This window comes from Alligator sinensis, unplaced genomic scaffold (assembly GCF_000455745.1).
Source record: "Alligator sinensis unplaced genomic scaffold, ASM45574v1 scaffold243_1, whole genome shotgun sequence".
NCBI classification, from domain to species: domain Eukaryota; kingdom Metazoa; phylum Chordata; order Crocodylia; family Alligatoridae; genus Alligator; species Alligator sinensis.
Window position 1 is genome coordinate 5,153,717 of NW_005841841.1, and position 14,358 is coordinate 5,168,074.

At 42.8% G+C, this 14,358-nt stretch overlaps 1 protein-coding gene across 1 annotated transcript in view; it reads left to right on the top strand.

Moving 5' to 3' along the window:
- The window catches only part of CFAP47 (cilia and flagella associated protein 47), a 757,346-nt gene that overhangs the window by 560,819 nt on the left and 182,169 nt on the right, over positions 1 to 14,358 (top strand). The window contains exon 54 of the mRNA XM_014520638.2: positions 1,375 to 1,486. Within this exon, the coding sequence (XP_014376124.2) occupies positions 1,375 to 1,486 (112 nt within the window). The remainder of the gene's footprint in view (positions 1 to 1,374; positions 1,487 to 14,358) is intronic.

The window sequence follows — 14,358 nt, forward strand, 5'->3', positions numbered from 1 at the left end:
ACTTGCATACACTAAATTGCAGGGCCTCCAGTCACAGGTGTAAAACAGGATTGAAATGCCTTTCCTTCTAAGACATTGTGAAGGTTTATGGGTTTTTTTTTTTGTTTTGTGTATGATGAACTAGTTCCATCAAGGGAAAAAATCTGTCGTGCAAGGTGCAGTAAGTCAGTTGGCCAGTCACAGCTTTGAATAGATGGGCACCTCTATAACTCCAAGGTGGCTAAGCTATTGCAAAACCAATCTCTTACATGTTTCAAACTTTTTCTTAATTACCGTTTTCACTGATCCACCTTGAATCTATTTTATGTGTCCCTTGCTGTTATAACCAGCATGTGATTTATGGGCAGACATCCTCATTAGAGAGAATTATTATAGTAGTATGATCAGAATAATAGGAATCTTGGACTAGCTAGTGACCTCCTCTTTTGAAAACAGCATCTCATACAGAATGCATCTGATGTCTGTATGTTTGCTTTAATTATAGAAGGGAAGGGAAAAAAAAAACATTTCAAGGTACAGTACTGGCTGATTTAATAAATGCCTTTCTCATAAGCACCTTTAAAGCAGCTTTTTAGTGTAGGACAGCCAGTGTACTCATTAAAATACATGATCTGCATATTAACTGTAATGGTTAGTCATTATATTGTAATGAGCAGTATAACAATTGTACAAACTGAAATTGGTTTTGAGTGTATGTGGGGGAAGAGTGGGAAGTGAACAAGATGTGTGAAAGCACCTGCTTTTAAATGAGCAGCATAGTAAAATAGTCTTGTTTTCAGTGCTCAAGGTTACAAGATGATCAAGAAAAATTACTGCTTAGAGGCAGTAAATCAAAAACTGTTAGAGCTACCACTTAATTACAAGCTTCTCTTGGCCATTACTTTGATGAAAGGTAAATGGAGGTATCATTATTTATTTGATTATCATTAATTTCTGTCCAGTTACTTTTTCTGAGAGCAGATACTGCAGTTCATATATGCACTGTAAATGTATGATAAAGTGTATAGGTAATCATCTCACTTTCTGCTACAAAGTCTTTGGTAGTTTCTGATAGTCACAAAATGACCACTGCTCTGAAATGAGTTGCACCAAAATTAGATCTAGAGAAAAAAAGAGAAAGGATAAGTACAGAACTCAAGAGATTAGAAGTAAACATGCACGGTGGCCACTTAATCCTTATACAAGCAGGTCTGGCAGTACTTGCATTTACTACTTCTTGCTGTTATTGATCATTTGTGCTACTAAATAAATTAATATTAAAAGTTTATTCTTGCTTTTTTCAAATAGGCAAATAGCCAAAAAATGTTAACAATAGGTAATAATAGAAGTTTATTAATTTACAGTCACATACTCAGATATTATTTTTTCCTACAGATGGGTCCGTCTGTATATTCCTCTTCCTAATCCTACATACGAAACCCTAAAACTGGAAATTTTCAACAGCAATCCTGGAAATTTTTCAATTGAGGCAGACCCAAGCAAGCCTGTAAGTATTTAAAAATAATTCCTAAAAATCTTTCCTTCACATAATGCAGGGACATAGTAGAGCTGCCTTTTTGAAATTTCCTGAAATAAATTACTCGTTATATAATTCATTTAGAATGCACATTTAAAATACACAACATTGTGCCAAGGATAACAGGTGCCATATAAATAAGAATATCTGTCCTAGACAGTCTGCAGCTTGAAGACAAGAGCAGTATGTTCTCACAGAACACGGAGATAGAATTTGGCAGACAAGTGGACATCATTTCTGCATTACTATGTGGAATGATTTCGAGGAAGACTAGAGAGTATGTGTAGCAAAAATTAGTTGGATGAGTATGAAGTCGGGAGTAGGTGTTAGGAATGAATAGAATAGTCATCTTAAAACCTTGAGAGGATTGTAGAAGTTATGAAAGTAACCAGGCAATGGTTTCATTAGATTATGATTTACTAGCGAAGCCCTAACGTAAATTAACTGTAGGAGAAAATCCCAGGTGTATAGTAGTTTTGACTGACTGCCTCCCATCAACTGTGGATAAGAGTTTTTCATTTTAGGCGCAGGGAAGCTTGAAGTAAATACCCTGAATCAGTTAATTCTATAAACTTGGATACTATTTTCTCTTAAAAAAATCTTCAGGGTTTATGTGTACACCCTCTTTGTTTTTGTTTCACTGATGTCCTTTGCTGAAAACCCTACCCTTGTGTAAACTGGCCACTATTTGGATCCTTTTAAGGATAGATTTATTGCTTTTATGGAGATCCTGTCCATGCGCAGCTCCCACTGGCATCACTTGTTATGTCCAGGTACTCAGATTATCTGATATTTGGATATTAATTTGTTGTCCCTGGCCAAAAACATTTTGGCCAACCCATGTTTGCTGGGTGTGTCTGCTCAAGATGCTAACTGTGCAGTAGCTGAATAATACTGCTCAGTAGCACATCACAGCAAGGACAGTGCTAGTACAATACTGCATAGTATTATTAGACTACCGTACACTAGCATCACTTAAAAGACTTGTGCTGGCTCTACTATGCAGTAATTCCAGTTAGTAAACATTATTTAGCATTTGCTTATGCAAATACTAAATAAAAGTGCAGTAACCATTGTGCAGTAGCATCTTGTGTAGATGCACCCACTGTGTACTGGGAATTAGTGTTTGTGTAAGAGGTATTGTTGTGGAGGTGAGATTATGGATTATAATATATACTTGCATTACATTTGTTTATCCAGCATTTTATTTTTCATAGTTTCATAGTTTCTAGGGTTGGAAGGGACCTGGGCAGATCATCTAGTCCGACCCCCTGCCATGGCAGGAAAGAGTACTGGGGGTGAAACGACCCCAGCAAGATGGTCATCTAACCTCCTCTTAAAAACCCCCAGGGTGGGAGCCTGCACCACCTCACTTGGAAGCTGGTTCCAGACCCTGGCCGCCCTGACCATGAAGTAGCGCCTCCTGATGTCCAACTTAAACCTTCCCTCCGCCAGCTTGTGACCGTTATTCCTGGTCACTCCTGGCGGCGCTCGGGGGAACAGGGACTCCCGCAGTGCCTGTTGATCCCCCCTGACTAGTTTATAGCAGGCCACAAGATTCCCCCCTCAGCCTTCTCTTCTGGAGGCTGAACAGGTTCAGGTCCTGTAACCTTTCCTCATAGGACCTGCCCTGCTGTCCCTTGATCATGCGAGTGGCCCTCCTCTGGACCCTCTCGATGCTGTCCACATCCCTCTTAAAGTGCGGCTCCCAGAACTGGACGCAGTACTCCAGCTGCGGCCTGACCAGTGCCGCATAGAGGGGGAGGATCACCTCCTTGGTCCTGCTTGAAATGCATCTGTGGATGCATGACAAGGTACAGTTGGCCTTCCTAGCTGCCTCCCCACACTGCCGAGCCATGTACATCTTGGAGTCAATAATGACTCCAAGATCCTTTTCCACCTCCGTGCTGACAAGAGGGGAGTTCCCCAGCCTGTAGGTATGGTGCCGGTTGTTCCTCCCCAGGTGCATCACCTTGCACTTGTCTGTGTTGAACCCCATCCTGTTCTCCTCCGCCCATCCTTGTAACCTGTCAAGGTCTGACTGTAGCCTGTTGCTCCCTTCTATTGTGCCCACATTCCCCCACATCGTTGAGCTACAGTGGCATAGCTCATCACTACAGCAACGTAGCATTGGCAGGCACTAACCGTGATGCTGCCGCTACTGCGCAGTAGCTTGTTGCTACTGTGTAATAGGATCAAAAACAAAAGCAAGTACTAAATGACTGCGCAGTATGAACTGCGCAGTCAGGGGCATGCATAGACGTGCCCACAGGCATTGATCATGGCCCTACTGACCATAATCACAGCCTTCTGGCCCTAATAGTGGCCTCCAGCCTCCCTAATTGCAATGCCCATGACTCCAAAGTCTTACTCTATTCTCCTTGCTGGGCCCTCTAATCTTATATCAGATTCAGCCCACTGGGTCCCTGATCCTTGCAGGGCTGCTCTCTTGCTGGCTTCCTTTTCGGGCTCAATGGATAGTGACTCTAAGGCAGCCCCTGTAGCCTCTAACCACTCCTGTAGCCACATCCAAATCCCTGGTTAAACATAACTCAAATAGAAACCAGCTGGTTTCCAACTCAAACTTAAACCCCACCTTGGGTCTCTACTCTCTTATAAACTCCATCCCCCATCTGCTGGCTCTCTCACAGCCTTTTGGGTACTTCTCTAGGTCTGCACCTTTCCTTCTGTAGCAGCTCATGCTGGCAGGGTTTCGTCTCCTTCAGAGATTAGGGTCCAGATGTCTCCTCTGCCCCTGAGACCAAGATTTGTATCTCCTGAGTTTCATCCTTTTCAGTTATGTGCTTCTCTGAGTAGCCACAGGTGTCCACTCAGTTCAATGGGCAGCCTGCTCTCATCTGCTACATTTTACCCACTGAGCTGCAGTTGTTACCCTCTTACCTTGAGCCTCGTCTTGTTTGGCTATTGCGCAGCAGCTAGCTACCAAATAGTTACTTGCAATGCTATAACCTGTATCTTCAGCTTCATCTAGTTGCCTACTGTCCTGCAGCTACCCCTTGCCCAGCTGCTTGCATCTGATTTCAGGCCTTTCCTGGGGAACATTTCCTCTTAAAGTATCAGAGTCCCTTAACCCCTATTACATATAGAAGGAAAAGGAGTGTGGAGGGATCTGAAGAAAGACTCTGGCACAGAAGAGGCAAATGTAGTACAGAAAGGCACAGAGGACACACAGTCCCTGACCTGGGGTGGAGGATGGAATGGAGATGCACCCAGCCCTTTGGATTAAGGAAAGATGTGAGGAAGGTTAAAGTAAGTATGTGAAATAGAAGGGAGTGGGAGAACGGCACACAGGGAACAGAGGGATTTGAGAAGCACCTGGTATATCCAGTGAGTTTGGTTAACAGAAGGTACAGGCCAGGAAGGGCCCAAATAAATGTTTTATAAAATTCGTGTAAAGAAAATAAAAATGCATTTCTTGAACTCTACATATTACTTTCATATTGCATCTTTCATAGCAAATAAGATGGTGTACATAAGACAGCAAATAGTAAGCATTTGTTTACTCCAGTCAGTTTTTCATCTGGAGCACATTAACACTCATAAATTAAGTGAAATCTGGATATATTCTGCCACTAATCATTTCACAAATCAGTATTTGAACTCATAGCCAAACAGCATAATTTTGATTCATTATATTATTAGTTTGCAACAGATAGATTTTGGAAGAACTTTAGAAGGTTTACACACATTATGTTCAGATCATTAGCACAGAAATGGATTAGAATTAATTAGCATGACTCCTGACTCATGCAGATTGCATGTGAACTGTCCAGGCAGTTTTTTAAAGAATCTTTTCTGTATTCAGCTTGTTTAATCCATTACCAGAGGCTTACCTGTTGCCAATAAACAACATGTGGCTTAGAGGGGAAAAAAACAATTAAAAATAACTTCTGTAAAATTTACTTTTTAATGCAATGTATGTATGGTATATGCACTGGGCTCTGATGTGGTCTTTTGAGATGCAATATTTATCCATCCCTTTTTTCATACAGGTTTTTAGTATTTTTATAACCAATGAGGTGCTTTTTTTTTCACTCAGAGAGTCCTTAAAGCTCTGAGTAACCTGACCTCTCCCATTCTCCTCTCATGGCAGCCCTGTCTTTAGCAGAACCAGATGGAGTTCCCTTCTAAAGTACATAAATGGTTTGCTTTTAATGGTAAAAGGAGAAAGTGATAGGTCGATACTCTATTCTTCCAGAAAACTGACCATATTGCCTACTTAGCATTTTAATTTTCTGCCTAGCATATCTAGAGCAATTTCACTTCCAGCAGACGACTGTTATGACCATGTTGCTTGGTTTTTGTGAACTATAACCTGGTATTGTTGAGCAATGATTTAGTGATGTCTTTATTTTTCATCCTACCTCAGCCTTTCTGTGATACCTTAAGCAAGCCACCTGTCCTAAATATTCCTGATTGTTTTTTATCTGTAAAGGAGGATGGTGATGGGGTTTTACTAAAGAGAGAATTCTGATCCTAACTTAATTTGTAAAGTACTTTGAAAGACCTTCAAGTGGATGGCAGGTTTAAATGGATGTTAACCACCCACTGAGTGTTAACTGATGGATGTTTATATTTGCTTATGTATTTTTAATTTTAATATCCCATGAAGCTCTAAAGATTTATTTTTAAACTTTTCAAATAACATATGGTTGAAAATATTGGTTTGTTAGTATCTAGGGTACCTTTAACTTAGGATAATTTCAGTCATTGGAGATATTGGGTCATCTCAACAATATCAACAAATATTTTGGAGGCTATAGAATAAACATCTTTTCTTTACAGCTTTTTTACAGTATTGTTCCACAGTTGCAGGAACCTCAATATTTACTCCCATGATAAAGTGAAGACAATTTCCTAACTGCTGACAGAAATAAGCAGTCATATACTATAACTTTAGATATATTTTGGAATAATCAACCTCCTTTACTAGTGTTGAAGGTTTAGAGGAGCAGGTCTTCTTTGTTATACTGCAGACAGAGAAGATAGATGTTATAGAGATATGGATGTCTTTAAACAAAAATCCTAAACAAACGAAAGAACTTCCAGAATTTTTAGACTTTGCATTTTACAGTATGATCATAGAAAACAGTTCATTAGTGACAAAATATCAATTTACATATCAGTAAATAGGAAATAAATAAGTTGTGGTGAATAGATGTAATCTGCACATCCTGGGCACATCCAGACAAGTGCGGCTGTGCGGTACATGGCACTGCAGATACGTCTGCAGTGCCACATGCCTCACAGTCAGGCATTCTCCATGATGCAAGGGCATGATGGAAAACAAAACTGGAGCAGCACACTCATAGGCAGTGTGCACTACTGAAAAGTGGAGCTGGGATGCCCAGAGCTGCACTGTGGCTGCCAGCCAGGCTTTGCCCAGAAGGATGGCTCCTGCTGCAGCCCCGGGAGGCCTCCAGGACCCCAGGTAAGGCTGCTGGGGCCAGCACAGTGCTGCCTCTACTACTCCTGGGATAACTTGCTGCATGCCAGAGTATGTGTGGCACGGGCATTCCCTGGGGACAAGTAGCTGCGGTGCAAGGTGCACTGCTGCTACTTGTCTCTGGAGAACCAAATGCCTGTGCTCGTCTGGATGAGGCCACTGAGTGTAAATGAAGAAAAGCTCCATAACTGTAAGCTCTAAAATGACAACCACAGTTTTAACCAATTCTTTGAGATTTAAAACAAGTTTGGTCAGTATCGTTTGTGCTGCTGTTATTTATTAGCTCTGTCTTCCTTAATTTCAGTCGATGTCAAAAGAAGCATGACTGAAATATTTCAAGAGATTATTTCCTGTATTCTTTATTTTAGTTAAGGTGCTGGCAGTCTAGTGGTAACAGGCTTTCCTGGTGTCTAGATCAATTAAGTTCGTGTATCCCTGAATTTTTGGATGCTTAATGAAGCCTAACTGAAACTCAAAAGACCTAATTTTCCTGTCAATCTGGTATAAATTAGGAGCATTTCCAGTGAACACAGTTCAAAACCAGGAAAGTAAAAATTATAAGGATGCCTGGTAGTAACTTTACCAAGAGACACTGCCATGCCTAGGGTCAGGGATGACCTAGTTAGGGAACTTTTGGAGGGGCTAGATGTGTTTAAATCAGTAGGTCCAGATGCTTTTCACCCGAGGGTGCTGAGGGAATAGCGGGGCCCATGGCATGGCTCTATGAATGCTCATGTGGCACTGGCCAGATACCAGAGGATTGGAAAAGGGTCAGTGTGGTCCCCATTTACACACAGGGGAGAAAGGAGGACCCTGGCAATTATAGGCCAGTCAGTCTTACCTGGGTCCTTGAGAAGACCTTTGAGAAAATTATCAAGGAGCACATCTGCAAAGGCCCAGCTGGGGAGGTAATGCTCAGGGGTAACCAACATGGGTTCATTGAGGGCAGGTGCTGCCTGACTAACCTGGTTTCCTTTTAAGATCAGGTCACAAAGTCCCTGGACGAGGGTGTCGAAGTGGATGTCATCTTCCTGGACTTTAAGAAGGTCTTTGACATGGTTTTCCACCACATTCTCTTAAAAAAACTAGGTGACTGTGGATTGATGCCTACACAGTCAGATGGGTGGCAAATTGGCTAGATGGTCACACCCAGAGAGTGGTGGTGTATGGGTCATTTTCGACCTGGAGGGATGTGGGCATTGGAGTCCCCCAGGGCTCAGTTCTGGGGCCTGTACTGTTCAGAATCTTTATCAGTGATCTGGATGTGGGTGTGGAAAGCACGCTGTCCAAATTCACTGACAGCACCAAGTTGTGGGGTGAGGTGGGCATGCTGGATGGGAGGGATAGAATCTAGCTAGATCTGGACAAATTGCAGATGTGGGCGGATGAGAATAGGATGGAATTCAAAGCAGAGAAGTGCAAGGTACTGCATCTAGGGAGGAGGAACCAGCAACACACCTATAGGCTGGGGAACACCCTTCTTGTTAACACGGTGGCAGAAAGGGATCTTGGAGTCATTGTTGACTCCAGGATGAACATGAGCCACCAGTGCAAGGAAGCAGTCAGTAAGGCTAACCTCACCTTGCCATGCATCTACAGATACATCACAAGCAGGTCCAGGGGGGTGGTCCTTCCCCTCTATGTGGTGTTGGTCAGGATGCAGTTGGAGTACTGAGTCCAGTTCTGGGCACCGCATTTCAAGAGGGATGTGGCTAGCATTGAGAGGGTCCAGAGGAGGGCCACTTGTATGGTCAAGGGGCAGCGGGGCAGAACCTACGAGGAGAGGCTAAAGGGCCTGAATCTATTCAGTCTCCAAAAGAGAAGACTGAGAGGGGATCTGGTGGCCATTTAGAAACTCACCAGGGGGGACCAGTGGGAATTGCGGGAGGCTCTGTTCCCCCAGGCACCACCCAGGTTACTAGGAATAATGGCCACAAATTATTAGAGAGAAGGTTCAGGCTGGACATCAGGAGACATTACTTTACAGTTAGGGCTTACAGGCTCTGTAATGGGCTCCCAAGTGAGGTGGTACTCTCTCCTACCTTGGGGTTCTTCAACAGGAGGCTGGACACATATTTGGCTGGGGTTATATGACCCTGGCACCTGTTCCTGCCTGGGGCAGGGGGTCAGACCTGATGATCTGTTTAGGTCACTTCTGACCCTAAGCACTATGACACTAAGAGAAGTCGGCAGCAGTGATCCCTCATGGTCAAGGATGAGCATTCCCACGGGTCAAGTAAAGGGTTATAGATGAGCCAGTTGATGGCTAAGAAGGTCAATCCTAGATCTGCAGACACCCTGGCAAATGCCACAGGTGGTTGTTAAAGGGTGAGTCGGACCCTGGGTTTCTCAGTCTTATTTTCTTTCCTTCTGCTTCTGTTGTTTTTCTGCCTCCAGGGTGAGATGGTTTTCACCAAAGTAAGATATACCTTCTCTCACAAGGCATTGCCATGTAGCCCTGTCCCTGGCTAGTTTTTCCCAATTTGTGGTGTGAATGACACACTTATTAATGTTCTCCTTGAGGGTGTCCTTGAAACATTCCCTTTGTCACCTGCATGCCCTTTGTCCTCGGTTGGCTTGGGAATATAGTAGTTGTTTTGGTAAATGTACATCAGGCATGCACATACAATGCTGTGTCCACCACAGCTGATATTGAATAATCAATGCTTCCAAACTGGAGGTGTTAGCATCTGTGTGGACACTGGCATTTGTGCAATTAGTCTCCCACTTTATGCCAAGGATCTTCTGGAGGTAGCACCGGTGGATGCTGTGGGATGGATTCAGTGGTTTCATCAGTCACCGTCAATTCTCTGTTCAGGAGCTTTTGGTACTGCTCCTTCCAGCAGTTTCTGATGGACTTATTGTCTTTGAGGAATGTACTGTCGTCTTGATCTAAGCGTGATGAGTCCATAAGAGCTTGGTTCATACACAACCTTGATTGCACTGAAGTAGCTCCACATGTTACAATTGTTAATAAACTGTTAGATTTCTTTCACCTTCTCTTCCCACCATTTGTTCTTAATTTCTCAAATCTTCCTCTGGGCTTCAGCTTTAAGCCTTCAAAAAGTCCCCTGCATCTGACTGGATGTAGGATGATTTTGTCAGTCACAGAAAGCTTTTCTCTTCTGATCAAGAAGGGTTATCATCTTGGCATTGTTTTCATCAAACTAGTCCTGATGGCAGGTGATAAAGCCAGTTGATTTCATACAGGCCTCATGGATGGTCTCCTTAGAGGTAGCTGGTCTTCCTCAACACATCTGTTACAATTTTCGAGCCTAGCATTGGCAGGTTTCTTGCTGAGAGATCTTTGGAGGGCTTTGAAGTATCTAGGGGTCTGAAGGCATTTGATGTAGTACTGTCTTCAGGCTGATTTGGGTTGTTTTTTAAGTTTCACTATAACCCTAATGAACGTGATTGATCTCACTTCAGGCCAGCAGTCATTGGCTTCTCTCATGACATGCATGGTATGAACATCTTTTATATCACATGCTCTTATGATGACATAGTTGAGGAGGGGTCATTGTTTCAAACAGGGGTGTTACCAGGTTGGTTTGTACCTGTCATATTGTCTGTAGATAGCATTAGTAATGACAAGGTTGTGCTTTGCACATTTACTGAGTAAAAGAATGCTGTTGGAATTGGCCTTGCCCACTCCTTCCTTCCTGATGGTGCCCCTCCATGTGGTCAAGTCCTAACCAACTCTTGCATTGAAATCTGCAAGGGGGATAATCTTATCTTTTTTTCAGAATGAGAGTCAGGATTTCATCAAGGTCAGCATAAAACTGGTCTTTCTGTTCTTCCTCAGCATCGAGTATTGGGGTGTATGCACTGATGATGGTAACAAACAAATCGTTGGTCAGTTGGAGGCAGAGCATCATGAGGTGCTTGTTAATGCCAACAGGGAATACAGTCATACAGCTGATAATGTGGTTCTTAATGGAGAAGCCACTCCATGTATTTGCCTGTCATTTGCAGGTTTTCCTTTCCAGAAGAATGTATGGTCACCCCCTTCCTCCCTCAGATGGCCTTCGTCTATACGTCTGGTCTTACTGACAGCAGCAATGCTGATGTAGTACTGAGAGAGTTCTCGGGTTATAATAGCTGTTCTACATTCAGGTCTTTTACTGTTTGGATCATCTAGTATGGTTTGTACTTTCCAGGATGCACAGGACATTTTTGTTTCAACCACAGTTTGAGTAATCCCCCATGGAAGGGGCTATCCAGTTGGGTAAGATAAGGTGGGACAGCCTATGTTTGGGGCACCTTTTCTAGCCCCCTACCCATGCAGGGTGAGCAGTGGGGATCCTAAAAAGAATTGTTTAGTCATGATCACAGATGCTGAATCACCCTCCTTTCCCATTCCAAGACTGAAGTGACTAACACACAACTGTCATCTGTGTGTGGATCCATGACTAGGGACTCCTGGTGATGATCACTTTGTCTGTCCCCATCACCACTCATCCATTGCAGCAGGATTTTGTAGATTTTTGTAGTTTGGATATTGGTATTGGTTATTGTGGTGGATATTGGATCCAGTGGGAGAAGCCTTCACATAGCCTGTTTTACATAAGGAGGCCATTGCACATGAGCAACTGCATGGGTCTTGGTGGAGAAGAAACTTGCGTCCAGTGGCAAGAAGTTCCAAGACAACTGGGGTTACTCTTCCACTGCAACGGTTATTTGTCTTCAAAGCTGTTAAGTAGTATGCCTTTTTCATCCGCCTGCTCCACCATTGAGGTCTTTATGTTATGTTTGACTGCTTTTTGTCTGATACTTCACCTTTGGCCTCACCACCATGACTCCCAACAGTGTTGTTCTTATGAACAACAAGCCTTTCCGCCTCATCAAGGTGGCTGTCCATGAAGAAGACAAAGAGAGGCAGTTAGTTTCTGTATTTAATCAAATACAAGACAAGGATTTTTCCCCAATCAGCTTGGGGAAAAAGCCCCGCATTTTATAATTGCATACAAAGACATTTTACAAAATGCCCCATGGCCTATCACTAAAATGCTGCCAAAAGCACCATATTCTCAGCAGTGGAAGCTAACTATGAAGTTGATTAAATGCAGCCAACACTGAGCATGACTATAAAACACATGGCCCATATTGGGCAAACATGTTGATGGGAACCTACCACAAGGATAGTGCAGCCTATCTGAAAAAGCTAGATGTTAGTGCCCATTAAATACAGTCCCCTTCCCAGCACTTGACTCTTATTCAAGTCATGGTAAGCCACTACATTGCATACATTTTGACTTTCTCTTAACACCCACTGCTGAATTCTTCTTTCCCATTTCCAGTTATTTCTGTTTCTTCACCAGCCTTAAATATCTGGCAAACATCACCAAATGGGGCCCCAAACATTTCACCCAGAATCCCTCTGTTGCCCCTTCTTTCAGCTTGTCGCATAGGATTAGTGTGGCCCCACCCTCTGTGGGGTGTACCTGGACTAGGTTGCCCTATGTCTCATCTGCATATACATTTTTGGAGACTCCCAGGGCTTGACAAGAACACCGGGTTCCAGTTATGACCTGGAGACTGATTAACACATGGATCCTTTGTGGGAGATATCTGGAGTACACGGACATAATGAGCAGTACTTAGCTGTAGGGTCACCATGGCTTGAAATGCTGTTGACTGTACTGGGACCCAGCCAATTGAACTATATAGTAAATCATGAGCCTTTTGGCTTTGGACTAATATGGGGGATTGCTTTGGGGCTTTTTCACTAGCTTGCTCCTTTGACTTTTTGGCTAGGGGCAAGTGAGACTACGGGGCACCTTTACTCCAAGGCGTCTGAGTTTGGGGCTTGTATGTAGGATGCCTGCCTTGGATTTGGGAGTATCTGAAGTCCCAAATTGATGAGTCTGGGAGGCAGAATACTTGCCAGCAGTAGCATCACACAAACATGAATGATTGAGTTCTGCTCAGTTGAAATTTGGAACTTAATTCAGAATTGATTTGACTCTGGAAACAAAATGTTATTTAAAAAAAGTGTTTGTACTATATATAATAAGGTATAAAAGGACTGCTTAAAAGTGTGTTTATGGAGTACCTGTGCTAAAACTTGCAGCAAAAAAGGTACCATGCATCAATTCTGGATGAATTAAGTCTATGGGTACTATATGAAAATTACTACTGGTATATTTATTTCAAGGTCAGTGTTTTTAAATTTGCTCCTTACTTCCATGTGCTCAGGGAAACCAGGGCCTGACAGCAAGAGGGTGAGGAAGGGACTACAAGTTTAAGCATGACTCTTGAGGTCTCTTCCAATCCCATGATTAATAGAATTAATCTTGATCTTTTGAGGTTCTTTCCCAGTAGATTGCCGTATTATGAGCACCTTCGGAAGATACTTTTTATATAATAAAAAGGAAATGCTATGAGGAGGAACCTTCAGAATTGTTAACTGTATAAAATTGGCAAATTTAGTCCTTGCTTATTGTGTTTGAGCATTTTTCTGTTATAGACTCTAATTGCATGTATTATTTTCTCTGAAGTAGAGGTTTATCAGTTCTATTTTTCACACAGCTCCTTATATCAAACCAAATTGCTTTCCTGGTACAATACCATATCAGAGTACATGATATTAAAAAAATCAATGAATACAAGAGATCTATAAAGGTAAAAAAATCCCATTATCTATTTCAAGCACAGGCATTCAGACTGATAATGACACTACCCTGTTGATTTATTTGATTGTTGCATTTGTTGTCCGATGAAAATATGCCAACTCATAAACTTATTGAACCTAAGGTTCTTGTCTATTTTTGTCTTTATACAATAGCTATTTCCCCCTCCTTTTCCAAAATGTAGATACTTTACTAGTTCAAAATAAAATAAATGTAAGTTTTAATTTTAGGAAGGATAGCATGTCTTAATTGGGAAATTTGCATCAACATTTTTTAAGTCATGGTAACGTGATTGGTAGGTATGTCACAAAACCTCTTGTGCATAGAAACCAGACTGCTAGGCTGAAACTATAGCTAGACATTTCAAAGGAACCCATATTTGTGGGTTTTTCTGGTTGCTGCATGGGGCCAAGAAGGAATTTTTCCCCTCTCCTGTGTCTGTCCCCCACCCCCTGATGCCTGTCTCTGCTGCCACCTGCCTGCTACCTCCCCACCATTTACCTTGTGAAGGACTCTAGCTCCATAGGTAGCAGTGGCTCAGCCCAGCCCAGCCAAGCAGTAACAGTGGTAACAGCTCTAGGCCCAACCAAGTCAGAGCTGGGGCTAGAGCCAAAGGTAAGCAGTTGAGGGTAGGAGTAGATAGCACGGTCTCCCCTGCACTCTTCCCAACCCAAGCCACATACCATACCGTCTCCCCTGGTCATCTCCCACCACAACCCCCTGACCCCGACTGCATGAATCAC